The 17,632-nt window shown below is 31.3% G+C and overlaps 1 protein-coding gene and 1 pseudogene across 12 annotated transcripts; both read right to left on the reverse strand.

Moving 5' to 3' along the window:
- Positions 1-7,703: 7,703 nt before the first annotated feature.
- LOC100819407 (uncharacterized) lies at positions 7,704-8,158 on the reverse strand (annotated as a pseudogene).
- On the reverse strand, positions 7,704-17,347 carry LOC100820474 (uncharacterized). Of its 12 annotated transcripts, XR_005889293.1 has the most exons (10): positions 17,243-17,314; positions 16,765-16,885; positions 16,166-16,433; positions 15,287-15,489; positions 12,172-14,383; positions 12,009-12,075; positions 11,764-11,886; positions 10,833-10,916; positions 10,186-10,318; positions 7,704-9,777 (listed from the first exon to the last, which is right to left on the reverse strand). XR_005889293.1 is itself a non-coding variant. In XM_041011103.1 (4 exons), exons 1-3 carry the CDS (start codon positions 11,848-11,850, stop codon positions 10,193-10,195), a joined length of 297 nt encoding a protein of 98 aa, XP_040867037.1. In that variant the 5' UTR covers positions 11,851-11,997; the 3' UTR covers positions 7,704-9,777; positions 10,186-10,192. The 12 variants fall into 12 exon arrangements, 1 of the variants encoding a protein (XP_040867037.1); XR_005889296.1 differs by lacking the exon at positions 16,765-16,885 and having other exon boundaries at positions 17,243-17,347; XR_005889292.1 differs by having other exon boundaries at positions 16,765-17,345.
- Between the last annotated feature and the right edge of the window lie 285 nt (positions 17,348-17,632).

Raw genomic sequence — 17,632 nt, forward strand, 5'->3', positions numbered from 1 at the left:
ATTTTCTCTCCTCTCAAATGCATTCACTTGATAACCTATTCTCTCTTCTCAGGTCTCAAAATTCTCCCCTTATCGGCATCAAAAAGTTTTGTTGTAAGACCTACCAACTTTAAGCTTCTTTTGAGATGTTACTCAATCATTAAATGAGATCAATTTTAAACTTTTCCTTTATTTATTTTCTCTCCTCTCAACTTGTTTGTCAAACAAAGCAATAACATTTAACATTATATGGATAAACTTTTAAGATGATTAGTCATATTTTTAATAAAGATTAATCATTGACAAAGTCACTAAATCCTTCACACCAACAATATTATTAAAAAAAAAGTGATATCAAGAGACAAGAGGTAATCCAACATTATTTGCACTTAAAACTTGTATTGAGCTCCTTCTAAATTCACTAAGAGTCTTTTCAATGCTAATTGTATAAGCAATTTACTTTATGTCAATTCAATTTTAAATAACTCAACTAACTTCTTCTAAAGAGAGTTTCTATTAACAACTTGTTTAATTTACAAATATCCTCCATATCTCTTTAATATATCAAATTCTCTCTCTTATACTTAGGATTGTGTATATGAATTTTGGGGCCATAGGCGAATTTTTAAAAAGCCTTAGGACATTAATTAATGTCTTTTATGAATGGTAACAGATTTTTTAAAAGTACCACATTAAGATTAAATTAATTTTTTAACATTTTTTTAAAAAAATAAACCAAAACCATACTTTCTATTTGACATTTCCTATTACTAAAAGTACAAGAAAAAAAAATAAGAAACACCAATCAATAAATATTAAATAATTTTTCATAGTAAATAAAAAATAATAAAATGATAGAACCTGAAAAAATGAAAAGAATTACATGTCGATATTATCTATTGCAAGTCTATAATAATTGGATATCAATTATTTTTTTAATCTTTGAAAATTCACTTCGAATCTTCAAAATAATTAAAATGAGGAGAAAATGAGAGATAAAATAAGAAACTAAAAAATTTAAGTGATTTTTTTTGGATTTGTATATAAATAATAAAATAATGATTTATGTTTTGATTTTTTTAAATAATTAAATTCAATTGTTAATTGTGTTAATTACCTTTATAGCAATTAAAACAAATGTTAAATAACTCATAAGGAATATTGACTTATATAAATGATTTTCTTTAGTTTTAAATAACTTAAAATAACATTTGACATACCAAAATAAAAATTTAATGTTTGGAGTAATCTCTAATTTTTTACTAAATTATATCTTAGATGCATAAAAAATTATGTTTTTTAACTTTTAAGGATGATACCAATGAAAAAAGATGTCTGTCTATGTTTGTTTGAACAAAATACTAGCTAGTTTTTGAATAACACCAATAATCCGGTAGTAAGTTTGTAGGAGGGGTCAAATTTCAGTAGTTAAATTAAAAGTCATTGATCATGATTAACCTTTAGCAAGGGATAGTGATACTTTTGTATAAAATAAGTATAATAAATATTACTATTAATTTATAAGAAAGACAAAATAAATAAATGAAATATATAATGTCACAAAGCAAAATAAATATATATATATATATATATATATAGACAGTCAAAGTTGTCATCATCAGTGGAACGACATAAAGACCAAATTTCCGTAATCAATAACCACGTTAGTGACTAAAGGTGGTCACACTTTAACAAATATTGTTCAATGGCGACGTTAATAATAATTCGGTAGTGATTGGTTAACAACATGAATAATAATAATAATAATAATAATAATAATAATAATAATAATAATAATAATAATAATAATAATAATAATAATAATAATAATAGCGAAAAAAAACCGGCGTGATGGCGAATTGGCGATGGTTGACGAATAAAATCATACTACTATATATATTTATTTATTTTTATCAGTCTACAATAGCAGTATAATTTTATTACATTAGAAAGTAAAATATCTTTGAATGTGGATCTAACATGTCTCTGTCAAATTAAGTGCAACGAATAAACCGTGTATAGGAGACTGGAAATTTCTTTTAGGTTCAAGGAAGAAAAAAAAGTTAAGAGAAACAAAAGTTGGGACTTGGGACACGGACACGTTTTAGATTCTGAAAGCTTGTGGGCAATGGATGAAAATTTGGAATTGTCGTATACTCATTTAAATTCCACTATTAGTTGCAGACTGCAGTGGCCAACAAGGAGCTTTAAAAGGTTCTTGAAGGAAAATGCAACATGTATTTATTTGTATACACGTAATAAGGAGGGATTTTTTTTATTTTTATTTTTTATGTACATGAAAATTAAACAAACACAGAAAGATTTACTGTAATACTTTAAGGAGGGATTGGTTCACACACACATATATATATATTATTAGTTTAAGATTTACTGTAATATAATTATATACTAATTGTGACACATGCAATGCAATGTACGGGTAAATTTGTAAAGAGAGATTTATTGTTTGTATAAAAATTATATTGACACTTTTATTATTTTTATATTACTATATTATTAAAAAATATTCAATATTAATTCAAATTTCTGTAATATGAAATTTATTCATTAATATAAAATAATTAAAATATGCATATTTTTCAATACAACAATAAATTTAAATTTGATAATGTTGTTTTCTTGAAGTCAAGAAGTTTAAATAAAAAAATTAAACTACATAACAAAACTCAAATAAAAAAATAATTGTCACTAAAACAACTCAAATTATTCCATTATAATTATTTTATGGGATTCATTAATTTAACATCCTATAAAAAATATTGAAAGTAAAATTAAGTGAATGAATGAAGTAATATAAATTTAAGAACACTTATTTAAGATGCTTTAATTTATATTTAAGATGTATTAATTTACTACAGACTGACAGACAATTTATTTTCCATTAAATAATGTCTATAGTATTGCAGGTAAACCTGGCACTTTTCTTTTAATCAAGGTAAACCCGGCACTTAACTTTCGGTAGTAACATTTTTTTCCAATGAAAGTTATATAGTTGAGCTTATTATATCATAAACACTTAAGTTGAAAGTTAAAAAGAATACTTTTAAGCATATGAAAATGATAAATATTTTTTATAAATTATTTTTAATCTATTTCAATAACTTTCATATCACAAGTATAATTATGGAAATAAACTTTCTAAATTAAATACTTACAACATAAACTCTCTTATAATAAACTTTTGTTAAATACTAAGTGCATATTTATTTTTCAGTTATAAAGGGACGTTTGGAGCAAAATGAAATTTAAAGCATTCTGATTATTTCTTTTGTAAAATTAAATTTGTGAATCATTAAATTTATTTCGATTTGTGCACTATATTTTAAATTGAAATCGCAATATGCACTAAATCTTTCCGTGTGTCTTTCCTTGTTTTTTAAGTTGAAAATAAATAAATAAAAAAAACATGACGAGCTACTCAACTACTATTTCAATAATTTGATACACCAAATTAGTGACTAAGATCTTCTTTTAAGATTAACACGAAGAATAGGTACTGTATATATATGAGGAAAACGCCCCGTAGCAGACGCCAAATTACATGATAATAATGATTGTTTATTCGAAAAAAAAAGTAGGAACAATGTTGGTGATGGTCAAACAATAAATTATAAAATGGTATGACCAGAAAACACGATGGAAGGAGTGGGATATGTGCTGTGTGCGAACCCATATAAAAATTGACTTTGCCTTGGTCACAAACTTAGTATATAAATGATATAAATAATACTTTGATTTATGAAAGGTAGGCGTAGGACAGCATATACATATGGACAAGTTAAAGGCACACAGTATTTTAGCATTGCCAAATTTAGTTGTTGGGTGCAATTTGGATTGTGACAATGGAAGTGTATATATCCCTACTAATTCCAACACATTCGGATTGAACCTAAATGCTATGTTATGTTCCCAAATCAATTCAATTTAGTACTACATATGTATTGGTTTGGATTTGGATAATTACAGGAAACAAACAATGTTTAGTTAACCTAACATAAATATAATATGGCACTTAACCAAACTTGGCTGTGTTCTCAAGGCATTTATATCAACGATTGTTACCACAATTGGGGAGGGAAAACCTTTCTAAAAGGTTGAGAAAAATGGCAGCAATACTAATTATATATTTATCAGACAACAACAGAAGGAATGCAAGAGTTTGGCCTGGCTTTGATTCCCCCCCCCCCCCCCCCCTTATATTATACGTGTTATATAAATTGATATTTGCTTGTTTTTTTATTATTAATACTTAAATATTTTTATTATTTTAATTTGGTTTTCAGTTCTGAGACTTTATTAATTTGACTATGTAATTGTATTTCAATATAATTATAAACATAAAAATCACAATTAAACTTTGTTTATTTTGTTATTAAAAAGTTTGTTTATTTTATCCAACAATATATGTGATATAAATTATTAGTTAACAACACATGTTAACTTTATAGGAAAAACCTAAGTTGAATATTTATATAATACACATTTTTGGAGAGATCAACAAAAAGTAAACACAAGAGCAAACAAACTTATAAAAATATCTTAAAATTTTACATAAAAATAAAATTCATAAATATATTAATTTTAATTTTTTTTTAACTAAGAAATATGAGAGACATCTTACTTAAGACTTATTTTAAGATAAAGTAGTATTTTCGATTGTGGTTTCAAACTCAAAGCTAGAAACTCAAATACTTATAAGGGTTGGAACAAGGGAGGCTAACTAAGAATTAAGATATTTGAAATTAACAATGATCAGCTGCTTGATCAAGTTGTAACCATGGCCAGTATAACTTGTTCAGATAGCTTTCTAAAATCTTACTAACTAACAAAAGCAATTGAGTCAAAGACTGAAGGAGATTTTTAATGGAAGTTAATCATGAATCCACCTTCAGCCGTCACTCTTCACATCCAATTTGTGCGTCATTTTCTTATTTTTCATTGATTGGCCCACCAACCAAAATTTTACTCAGTCTTACGAAGAAAACCAATGTACTCTTCACAAAAATTGTTAGCCACGTCCATGTGCCCCTGTTGACTTACTTGCGTTGGGCTTTGTGTGCACTTTTTCTTAATTTTCTCTCTGCCTTTTCTTCTTGGCATTGATAGAATATAAAGATGCGTGTCTCTCCATTCCACAATCACTGCATATTCATACATTGCAAATTTATCATATCATCATGGCCAGCCACATCAATCCTTCTAATTGTGACGGGTCAATTACTATTAGGCTCTTGTTTCTTATCCTTTTCTTTGGATTTGGATTAGTCCAATTGAATCTTCTTTATGACGTGTGTGTATGTACTTATTTATTTGCATGCACACATAATTACATACACATTGTACAATTGCCCTCAAAATGGTTTGGTTGAAACCACTATCACTATGATTGGCACAGTGTAGTGGAATAACATCATCACACATTTAATAAGACTTAGAGAAAGTAACAAGAACACAACATAGAAAGTGAGCGTTAGGGACCATGTCGATCTCGTAAGCAGAAGATATTTTCAATGGCCATAACATAACGACTTGTATAGTCCACTCCACCCACCCTTGTACAAAAGATCAAAGGAGTTTGCACCCTTTTTTTTTCTTTTTATTCTTTTTTCACACTTTAATTGGCATCTTTTCATATTATGGTCTTGATTCTACTTTATTGAAATACAAAAAGATTATGCCTCCACAAGGTATATATAAATACGCAGCTATTTGAAAAATTTATTCGTTTTCCCAAAATAATAAAACAATACCCATTAACGTACTGCTGGGTTTTTTTTATCCAGCCGTAAGCCAACAGATGTACTTGATAATGTGTATAGATATGATTAATTTATGTCATAAAGGTTAAAAGTAAATGAATGCAATTGCATATATAAGAGGAGTATTAACAGCATTCTCTTTCTAAGAGACTTTAGAATTGATTGAAAATTATTAATGTTGTTAATATTAACTAATTTTATTAATTTGTAAGATAGTTAATAGGTTAAATTAGTCATTTGGTTCCTATAATTTTATAGTTGTTATTTTTTTAGTTCTTATAGTTTGAAAGTGGTTTTTTTAATTTCTATACTTTACATTTTAATTCTCTTTTAATCCCTATAGTTCAAAAGTGTTTTTTTAGTCCCTATAGTTTATATTTTAATCTCTTTTAATTGCTGTAATTTGAAAACTATAGGAACTAAAAAATAAAAATCATAAAACTATAAGGATTAAAAAAAGACCACTTTCCAAATTACAGCGACTAAAAAAGAATTAAAATGTAAACTATAAGATTAAAAAAATCACTTTCAAATTATAAAAACTAAAAAGATAAGAACCATGAAACTATTTCAAATTATAGGAATTAAAAAGATAAAAACCATGAAATGAGTAATTTAACCTAGTTAATAATTATTAGACATTTCAATTCCTCATGACACTGTCAATTACATATCGAAAAATATATACAATCATGTTTATTTGTTCTTAGTCACTTGTGAAATAAAATAAATCATATTTATATAATTAACTAATTATGATAATCAATAACTTCATGAAAATATTATCTACTGAGAATGTTAACAACATTCCCTTTAACACACTTTATTTAACACACACTATTATTAATAAAATTTATTAAAAAATAAAAAATCAAAAGAGAAACTCAATAATTAAGAAGTGAGACCTACACAAATTTATTATTTCTAATAAATTATTTATAGTAGTATCATGTTTTAACTAGTTTTATTGAGTATAAATTCAACAATAATTTTTTTTCAGATTAGTACTTAAACTTTTACTGTTTAAATTTCTTTTTCTTTACATTCTTTTTTGGGCCTATCTTCACTCGTCTAATTGTCATTTGAACTGTCAGGATGTTGCTACATGCACTCTCACTCTCACTCTCACTATTGTTGTTTCCTGCTGCGTCCATTTTAAATATTGGCCTATTCTCGTATGATTCCCTTCTCTTTTATCTATTCACACTCCTTATTTTTATATTTTTTGGTAAAATTTATCTTTTTAAATGTATTTTTCTAATAAGAAAATATTCTGAAATCTAATATATGATTTAGAAATTAGTTTTGAGAATGTTTATAGACTAAAATCTAACACGTTTGCTTATTCCTAGAACAAGGTTTCAAAAATCAATTTATGTGAAGGTTTCTTTTAGCAAAAAAAATTCTAAAAAAAGGAGTGGGAAGAAAGAAAAGTGGATGCAAAAAGAAATAATTTGGGTCTTTGACCAATAATGTTTATTTATTTCATAGCCTAACCCAAAAGCTAGACAGAAAGCCGACCATGGCTTAAACAAATTATCGGTGGGTGATTCTCCTTGCACCCCATGTATCTCACCCTACACTCCCTTTTAATTCTAAAATATTTACGTATTTTATATATTTTCATCAATTTATTCATGGTCCTCTAACAACTTTTATACTTATCTATAAAAAAATGTCAAAAAAAATCTTAATAATAAATAATTATATAAATTATAATTTGTTCAATTTTCCTTTATTTTAAATTTGTAATATATACCTCGGTTTAACAAGTGACTCTCCGATTTAACAAGCGACATGCATGCTGCTTAAGAATCTTAAGCCATTTTTTATTTATCTGTGACACAAAATAAAAACTAATTGTTGCAAAGGTCATAGCTGACGCCAAGGATTGAAGTAGCAAACCAAGGATTGGCAACCTGATAGTGATAGGTGATGATATAGTTGCAAAGCAAAGCTTAGTACTTTCCATATTAGATGATATCATAGTAATATAATACACACATTTTTTATATAACAATTGAACGTGGTATTCACAAGGTCATAGCTGCATAAGTAGTGATCTAGGGATGGTATTTATAGATGGGTAGCTGAGGGGTGATTCATGAGTTAAGGAGAAGAGAAAGAGTCACCCAGTTGAAGCCACAAGTGTTCTTGCCCAGTGGTGGTGTTGTTGTTGGCTTCTGAGGTGCCTATGAGAGCTTCCAGAGCGGTTTTGGCTCTGTTATTAAACCTGCGTTGCCTGATGCGTCGGAGGATTGCATGTTTGTCCATGCTTTGATGAGAAGATGCTTTCGACGATGACAAAGCTGGCTCGATATCATACCCTCTGTTGTTGCACACTCCTTCTTCTCTCTATCTTTCAAAGCAGATTCAGATCTGGATATCGTGAAAGCCATTTCCCTCTCTCTTTCTCTAGTGACTCAGAGGGAAACATATTACTAACTTCTTCGTTTATGTTTTATTGCTGGGAAATGGTTTCAGTTTCTTTTGGCCAGTTGTTTTACTCAAACATATGTCGGTAGAGACAAAGAGCGAGTGGCAAAAGGATTGACACCATCAACATTCACTTGCCTCTATTAACTAGTGTGCTGTCAAACTTACATGATGCCACATTTTTTGCTTTTCCTACGTGGCCAGTTATGGTGAAGAGATATTTCGTTTCATCATTTGCTGCAAAACCGATAGCATGCATTGGGTCTGGAGCATAAAAAATGTATAGATTTATTTTTTATTATATGCTATAATTTAGTAATCAAGACAACTAGAGGCGGTATGCAATGAATCGATTTCTTATAGCAGAGGAAGGCGCGTAAATAAGTGATTTATATTACTTCCCTAGGTATATATGTAAAAAACAAGATATGAGAAGATTTGTGGCAAAGAAAAGAGTATACAGTATACTTAAAAATTCATCCCAAATGAACACTTATCCAGAAAAGCAAACACAAACAATAAATGGTTAACACATTACTGCCAAAGAAATGAAAAATAATTAAGATACTATCAGATACAACGATGGGAGTACCGGTGCAGATACGATCTAAAATTTGGTTACATGGATAACTCATCGAAAATGCATGACAACGTATGGGAAAAACAACAGGCAGGCAAGCTGTTTTCATGTAAACCAAGGGCTATCACCGTCTCTTTCTGCTTTTTTCACTTTACAGTTTACACTAGAACAATACACTATATGATGATGAACTTTATTAGATTTCAAATGTCACTTGACTAGAATAAAAAATAAAAAGAATACTGACAGGTAATATACTGGGTATCAACCTCAGGCCATCGAGGTTACTATTTAGATAATCAAGATGCTCCTGTGCATCAATTACCACTACTCCAATTGTGATACTTACTCGTATTGATGATGTTAGAGAACCAATTACCGGGAACAGTTTCAATTGTGTTCTGGGGACAAGTGAGATATTAACTACAGTTACGTAAAAAAAATGATTAAATTGTTAGTACCAAAAGGATTAAACAGTATTGGTGGATCAGAAACCAGCGAAGTAAATACCAGAGGTAGGACCCTTAATATTTACATTTTGAACGTTAAGTTATGCAAGCATGTCATCGTTATTCTCATGTACACGATGGGCTTGTTTTCGACATGTAAAGGCACAAAGGGGACTTCACATCCTATTTATTTTGCGAACATAAGTAAAATTTGCTATTCATCATCATTTTGGTCGATATAACTCAATAGAAAACCACTAACTACTCTTCGTGCTACAGGATTGGGAATGCCCCGGCAAAGACTTCCATCAATATATGCCAACAAGCCAGACAAGACAAATTTGCCGATGCCCTATTTTCGAATGAAACTCATCTTCTGCACTTTTTGACTAGAGTTTTCTGGCACATCTGCATCATTGCCAACAACCTCTGACTTCTTTCCCCACTTTATGTTGAATATAAACTTGTTAGTCTGCTTTCGCAGTATGCGTATTGCAAACCTAACAACAAGATGTTCGCACAATGTCAACACTGTTGACCCTATTCTCCATTCCTGACACAAATATATATCCCCGAATCAATAACTTTACACATATAATTGGCAAAACTACTACTTACGGATTTATGCCATTGGTGATTCTATATCAAGAAGTATGCAGATTTCCAAGCAAGTCAAGCACTCAATGTTAAGCAAACTTAAAATGGTATATAAGATCATCATATATTACATTTGAGGTGCTTCCAAACTAAACTAGTGCATTCCAGGCATGCAGAGAAGTATTAGTTTGGGAAGCTATTTAGCACCAGATCATAAATAGAGAACATAGTTGAGTCATCATTATAATCATGGAAAATTATTGCTGTGATAAAATATGGTAAGTAGGAAGATGAAAATACCAATTGAGAAGAAAAAGATGAAATAGCAGGATAAACGAGACACGCTCACTAGAATAGAACATACACTTTCTTCAGGAAGACGGCGATGTGGTTGAGGGATCTCCTTTTAGCAATGCCTTGCTCACAAGGAACTCCTTAACACGACCCGTTATCTCATTGATAAGAGAATGATTTGGAGGTAGGTTTTTCAGGATAACCTAAACATGTACAAGAGTCCATCACAACCGCACAGTAAAGGGCAAAGTTTAAATTTTTTTTATATAGAAAATAAAATCATTAAGAAACCAAATGATTAATAAAGATAGGAGGATAACATGTCATCCTCTAGAAAACTAACTAAAGAAAATTACAAAGAAGAATCAAAACAAAAATCAACAGTAGGAATGCACAAAGATTGCTCAATCACTGTGCAGATCAAATTCCACACTCCTTAATAAGTTGCCCTTCATGCATACTTTAAGATATTTTGTTTAATGATTTTCCAATTTGTATGCTCTCCAGTATTAAAATCAAACCTATCACTTCATTGCATAACGTACACAAAAAGTTGCGAACATTCTCAAAACAAGGTTCCGTGCTTAATTTAATTCAAAAGAACGTGCTAGTGTTCTTCTAAGGCATGCAATGCATTTTTTCCAGATATAGTCAAACTTGAAAGATAATCTTTTATGCATACCTGACCAACTTATGTGCACTTAGCTCAACTATTACCTGATTGTCAATAACTCTGACTCTAAGGTATTCTTGTCTATAAAGTGAATCCAGCATGGCTTGGATGTATCCTTCAATGTACAACTGCACCAGGCCACAAATCTAATTATTAACAGACAACCAAATCAAGATGGAAGAACTGAAAGTATAAATATTTCTTTTGTTAAACATTAATGTATAAACATAAACACATAAGTTAGAAATCGAAGTCATTAGAATAATTAATCGTTATCCTTAGCATTATAGACCTCTTCGTAGATTTTGTTAGAATATCTAGAAAATATCTTGTAACAGTCTCTGAAAAGTAAAAATTTTCTTAATCCAAAAGTTGATGGTACAAGACAGATGGGTCTGTGGGCCCAATGCTAAAAGATATTGTAACATCTTTCTTAGAATAAATAACATCTTAAATGATCTCTTAGGAGTGGTTTCCGTATTTCGTAATATTCCTTAGCTAAGCCCAAAATTGGTTTGTATCTGTCAGTCATTATTCTTTCTTAGTGACTGTTAGCTATCATTCTAACAGAATTTGACAGATATATGCTATAAAGATTGCATCTGGCATTGTGATCAGTTCTCTAGGACAAAAATTAGGGCCAGATCACTTTATATGATGTGTTGCTTTACTGCAATGAGATGCACAACTTCCTAAAGACAAGATCCCTAACAATTAGTCTAGTCTAATGTAATGTACAGTTACATTTATTCAAAAATAATATTCAGTTCTTTTGCATTCAATTTCTAGTTCTTAGTCCTCCCCCCGCCATATCATATGTTTGATGCATGCATACATTCCTTCAACCCAAGAAATCTGAAACAATTTTGTTTTAAAACAAAAGAACTAAGAAAGAGATTACCCTGGGTATAAACATACAACCCAAGAGAATGAAATACAGAGATTATATAGGCGCAACAAGATATTATTTAACACCTCATCAACCCCTGGACTTCGATCAAGCAATATTTTTCTATCTGGACCACCTTCCATCAATGCAGTTCTCAGAACTGATGGCTCCATAGCCAATTTTAGAATTCCTTGTTGAAAGCCACTCACCTTGAAATTAAATTTGTCAAAAATGCAAATATGAGACACATCATAATTCGATAGAGAATAAGTCCAGCTAAAATTATAGTAACCGAATTAACAAACAAAAGGTGGTAATTCTTTTACTGCACCTTTCAGAACAGAATCTGATATTTCAGCTACAGCTGCAAAAGCTATATTGGAGCCAGCTGATCTCAACTGCTGACCAGTCAAGAATTGATTAATATGCTGATACCCCATAATGACATTGTAATTGAACGAAAAAATAATAAACAACAAAAACTAAGAACTTACAGTTGTCCCTAAATCGCCAAAGTACCGTTTTGTCCCTGAAAATCCTTTACCTTTGATCATACCTAAAGGACAAAACTTGGACAGTGACTGGCTTCGATATAAAAAGTTGTATCTGATGGTTTTCTTCTGACTTCTCCAAACAAGCATTTATGTCATTTAGATGAAGGTAGGAACCAATTGAAATCTTTCCTGAGGAGGCATATTTATCATTATTTGGTTTTGGAATTTCAATCGCCCGAGGGTCCAATTTAACACACTCTGCTTTGCCATTACCATGTCCCAACTGACCTGTCAATGGTACTATACCAAATGAAGGTGAACCAACAACCACTTCAATATCAATTCCTGACTGATAATGTCATCAATTTCTTGACCACCAAGATTGGCCCCCCTTCTGTGGGATAATCTAACAGAAGGACCATCAACAAATGCCCCAAAATGAATGTGTTTCTCTGGAAGCTTTTGAAGCAAGGTCATAATCAATTCTTTGCAATAACAGTCATATTTGTTAACCCAAGCAATTTCTCTTTGTCCACAAAATTTGACACAATGGATGCTTCCCTCCTGTCCTCCCAGTAAAGAGCATGCTGAATCTGACTAAGAATTAGAGACAGCAATGATACTGGAGAATGAGTCAAAACAAAATTTAATTTCCCTAGCATTAAACCACATTCACAAAACCCAAAATCTGGATTCTTCTGGTCTGGGTTCGTGGAAGATATCTCAATCTTAGAGGGGATACATGGATTTTCAGAATACTCAATCTCATTTTCATTCAATTTTTTGCAAATTCGTTTCAAACTCACAGACAACTGTTCCACAAAGCTTTCAATATGATCAATTTCTGAAATGAGAAATTTTTTCGAAGGTTCATCCCACATAATTGATTCCATATTATTAATACCTTCTTTTCCATTTCCTTTAGCTGAACTAAGTGGATCCATTGAACATGCTTCTGCTGACATTGTCAAAGGTGCAGATTCAACCTTCATTTGCCCACATGAGAGAAAAATTCTCTGTTCAAAAATATCTTTCACAGATATTAATAAAAAAGCATCAATACAAAAACATATCGAAAGGAAATATGAGCATGCAATCCCAGTAAGTGACTGTAACTTTTCATATACAGATGGATGAATTTCATTGATTTGGGAAACTGTTATCATGATTTTCCCAAAGTTCAGCCCAAAACAATAACATTGACAAGGGTCTTCGATAAGGCTTTCCAAACAACATCCATCAATATCTGGATCTTGCAGTATTTTTTCCCCAGAGAAGATATTCACTAGACAATGGATAATTGAAGAGATCAATTTCCGCATAAATGACAGTAAAAAAATAAAAGGGCAGATAATTTTATTTGTAGTCACAAAATCCTCATGACAATTAATTGAATTTTTCAATGCTGCTCTATGACGAGCTATTCTCCTTGCCAGTGATATATGCCTTCAACAGGCAACTTTTTCTCAATGTCAAAAATCAACTTCCAATGGCGACTAACAGAACTTAAAATCAGTTTGTTAAGAGACATTTTAGAAATGGACTTTTTCCATGTGCGGCTAGTAGAATATCCAATTAACAGCAAGATATTCTCATAAGCATTGGCATAGTGTATCCATTGACCCATAACTCCAACTAATCTATGAAATGGCAATCTAGGAGTTACAATCACATGGTCAATTCGGCTAGCAGCTATTCTCCATAATTCTCTAGCACCTCTAGATTGATGGTACATATTAGATATCAATTTGTGAAAAAGTAAACATACAGAAATGCCATCTGGAGAGAATGAAAAAGCTAGTTCTGGAAAACAGAGAGTGCAACTTGCCAACTTAAGCTCTCTGAATTTAATGTCAATTTGCATATCAAAAGAAAGCAAAACATTGCCTGTGGGATTTTTTCCAACTAATGTGGCCCTGAATCCAACGCCTTTTAATATAAGAGTGATATCTTTCATTGGAATAAAAATTGTACTAAGAAAACCTGTGAGAAGACATTTTTTATCCACATATTTAGATCTTACACTTAACTCCTTTATTTCCCCAAAACACATAAACTCATCATTTAAGACCGGCAGTTGAATCTCCACATGAATGCGACGTGCCACTAGATGACATTTTTTCAGAACAAGATTCCAAAAAGATGTTGCAAAATCTTTTTTCTGAGGTTCAGAAAATAAGATCCTCTCCAAAATGTCATGCAATGAACAGCCCTACAATTCATACAAAAGGTAAGTGGTAACAGTAATCTTCATAATGACATTATATTTAACAAATTCAGTTTGCATGGGAAAGCTAAAAAAATAAATCAGCAGCTTTAGGTATGCCTCTCTCTCTTAGGTCTCAGAACAGATATCAATCAAAATGGACCTTTTTTCCCATTTTCAACAAATCTACCGACTGAGCACCAAGTGGTTCTCCCTATTCTAGTACTATTATCTCATTATAAAGAGGTATAAATGGTTAAAATTTAAAACATGACATTGAGACAACCACTATCTTCCACATTCAAGAAACCTAGGTGGTTTTAGTATTTTTTCCATTATTTTACATATTTTTGTACAATACCTTCCTATACAAGAAAAGGTTCACTAGTATGCAAATCAGTAGGGACCTCTTTGGTCAATCTTTTTGAAAACAGTTTTTGTTTTCAAAATTTAAAACTCAAAAAATATGTTTGGCCATGAGTCTGTTGTTTGTTATGAAAGCTTATACTCCACAGTCTGTTGTCAGAGTAGAAAAAGGACAGCATATTTTATTAGTTTTTGTTTTCTTTAACTTGTGTTCATGAGTTCTCTCTACTCTACTTCAAACAACTACTATCCCTGCCTTCACCGGAGCATCTTGCATCTTTAAAAACAATCTCAAAACAACAATCATCAAACAAGTGATTTTAAGTAATAATTCTACCAAAATAACTTAACAACAGAATCAACAGGTCAATGTACCATCCTACCAAAATAAAGTAACTGAAAACAATTACATCAATTATCTTTAATCTCATTCAACTGAGAGAAAATCCGTGTTAAAAGATCTCACCAAGTAGCAGCACTCGTCATCTACCTTAGTGTGAATCATAAATTCATACTCGAGTAAGCCATAAGTGCGCTCATTACCTCAGGATCAAGCGCCGAGAGATTCTTTCTGAGATAATCCTCACAATCATATAAGTGGTAAACTTGCTCAACGGTAAACTTGCTCAATGATTGTTCGGTGTACCGTTGTGGAAGATGAAGGTTCTCAGGACCGTATATGTCCATCCTTTCGTTGACGGGTTTGGGTGGATCGAATAAGTGGTAACTTTGGCTACAAAGCTCTGCTGGGATGAATGAGTCAAGGGTAAGTGGTAATTCCTCTTTTGAGTGTGTTTGTTTCACGGATTAGAAACTCATTTCTAGAAATGTGAACTTGGAAACGTAGTATTTTCATATTTGTTATGAGTTTTAAAAAAAGTATTTTTGGCTTTTGTTTATTCCAGGAAAGTAGTGCTAGCATGATTTGTTAAGTCATTTTTATTCCTACAATGAAGAGTAGGAAAATTATATTCCGATGACAATTTGGGAAGTTATTTTCTAACTCTTCATGAAGTTATTTTCATAACTTCATTTATATGTCCTCTGTCTCATACAATACTCTTTCATAAACTCTTACTAGAGATGGATGTGAAATAGGTTATTGGAAATTTGCGAACATCAGATGGTATATATTCAAGTATATTTGGAAGTTTTGTCTGTAATTGATGAAAATGGCTGCATGCGAAATGCTTTGGATTCCTATTCCTGAAGTGTACAGCAGTTTAAAGCAGAGTTCAATATACTGAGGTCCTTTGAGAGATTAATATGTATCTTTACATCAATTAGAACATATCATAAGCACGTCATATACTTTGTATGTAATGAAGATGAAATCAACCTATTCCGACACCATGCTCTATTGGAAAAAAGCAGTTTAAGTATTCCTGATGAAGAACTTGTCTAAAAGGTGTTTGTTCTTACCTTGTGATATATGGAAGTAATCTGTGCTGCCCTTTTTGCCTGAAGTCATTCACTTGAAGCAGACATCATGAGATAGGACATAACCACTTGTAACTTCTTCTTTTATCCCATTAAACTCATTGTTGAGTTGGTCATGACACAACGATAAAGTTGTGCCTTGGTGACCAGTTGGTTATGAGTTTGAATTCAGAAACTACCTCTTTACATATGCAAGGGTGAGACTGCATACAATAACTCTCTCTCGTACCTTCGCATAGTGATGAGCCTCCTGTCATTAGGTATGTTAGTCTAAACTTATTGTAGAGTTAGAGAGTTGAAAAACAGGTTTTGACCCTTTACTTTATTTGCCTGCGCTGAAATGCAGATTCTGAGATATTGCAAGGGTTTACCACATGCCATTAAAGTGATTGGTAAATTACTATGTCATAGAAGACCAAACTCTAAAGAATTCCTCATACTGCACTCGCTGGTTTGTTGGCAGAGTTATATAGAAGACCAATAGGTCCCAGCTGCACATTATCTATATCAACTGCTTATTATACCGTTTCTAAAATACATTCTCTTGCATAGTAAAAATGCTAATAAGAAAGTTGCAGTACCCGCCATTGATTAATGTTCCCAAACTAACAACATATGGGTTGTTTTTGCAGATGAAACTTGCACTTCATGTTTGTCACACATGCAACCATCTCAAGCTGATGTGCAGTACAGCCAGTACTCCTTTCCAGAGTACATGGAGAAAATGAGTAAACAAAAAGTTATTTTTGTGAACTGGGCAATTTCAAAGTACTAGACTCTATATCCAAACTGAAAAAAATCAGACTAGAGAGAATTTCTATTCCTAACTTGGACACATTGAAGAATCTAAAAAAATTGTCACAACATAAGTCGGGCTTTTGAAAATTATTTTTGAAGTGGTACCATCCTGCTGTAATTCTTGTAAATATCTGATATTGGTAATTTATAAAATGGGGGTAAAAATTAACCTCGCTCTTCACTTGTGTTGATCGAACAAATTTAATTATTAAGAAGCCCATACCTTCGACATGCATTAACGTGAGTTTGCCGTTTACCTACCTTGATGAAGTTCGGTGGATATGACAAAAACGTGGGTGATGACTGAAGGACAAGAAACTCAGAAGTTACGCCTTGATCACTTAATACTAATTATAATAATAAGTGGTTAACATCTCATAAACAATGCCCTTGTCACGGATTGATTATAAACTAATCACAATCAGGCATGTCTATGAAAATTTTTAATTTTATTGTTTTGATTAATCCTCCACTTGCAAGGGTTGACCAAAATGTGGGTTATTAAAGCCATAAACTGAAATTGTTTCTGGGGTTTAGGATAATGAAAATTAAAATAGAGCAATACTCCCTCAACTTGATAATATTCTTTTTTGGATTGCATTTCTGATTTCTCGTTTGTCTCTTCCGGAAAATTAATAAAGAAAGAAATGG

This window comes from Glycine max, chromosome 2, assembly GCF_000004515.6.
Source record: "Glycine max cultivar Williams 82 chromosome 2, Glycine_max_v4.0, whole genome shotgun sequence".
NCBI classification, from domain to species: Eukaryota; Viridiplantae; Streptophyta; class Magnoliopsida; order Fabales; family Fabaceae; genus Glycine; species Glycine max.

Excerpts from the sequence above, each read along its gene's own strand:
- LOC100820474 (XM_041011103.1), bottom strand. The coding sequence starts at position 11,850 with ATGGAGCCATCAGTTCTGAGAACTGCATTGATGGAAGGTGGTCCAGAT. Across the intron at positions 10,917-11,763 it reads GAAGTCCAGGGGTTGATGAG|TTGTACATTGAAGGATACAT; the intron begins GTGTTAAATAAT and ends GGCCTGGTGCAG. Across the intron at positions 10,319-10,832 it reads TCAGAGTTATTGACAATCAG|GTTATCCTGAAAAACCTACC; the intron begins GTAATAGTTGAG and ends GTACATGTTTAG.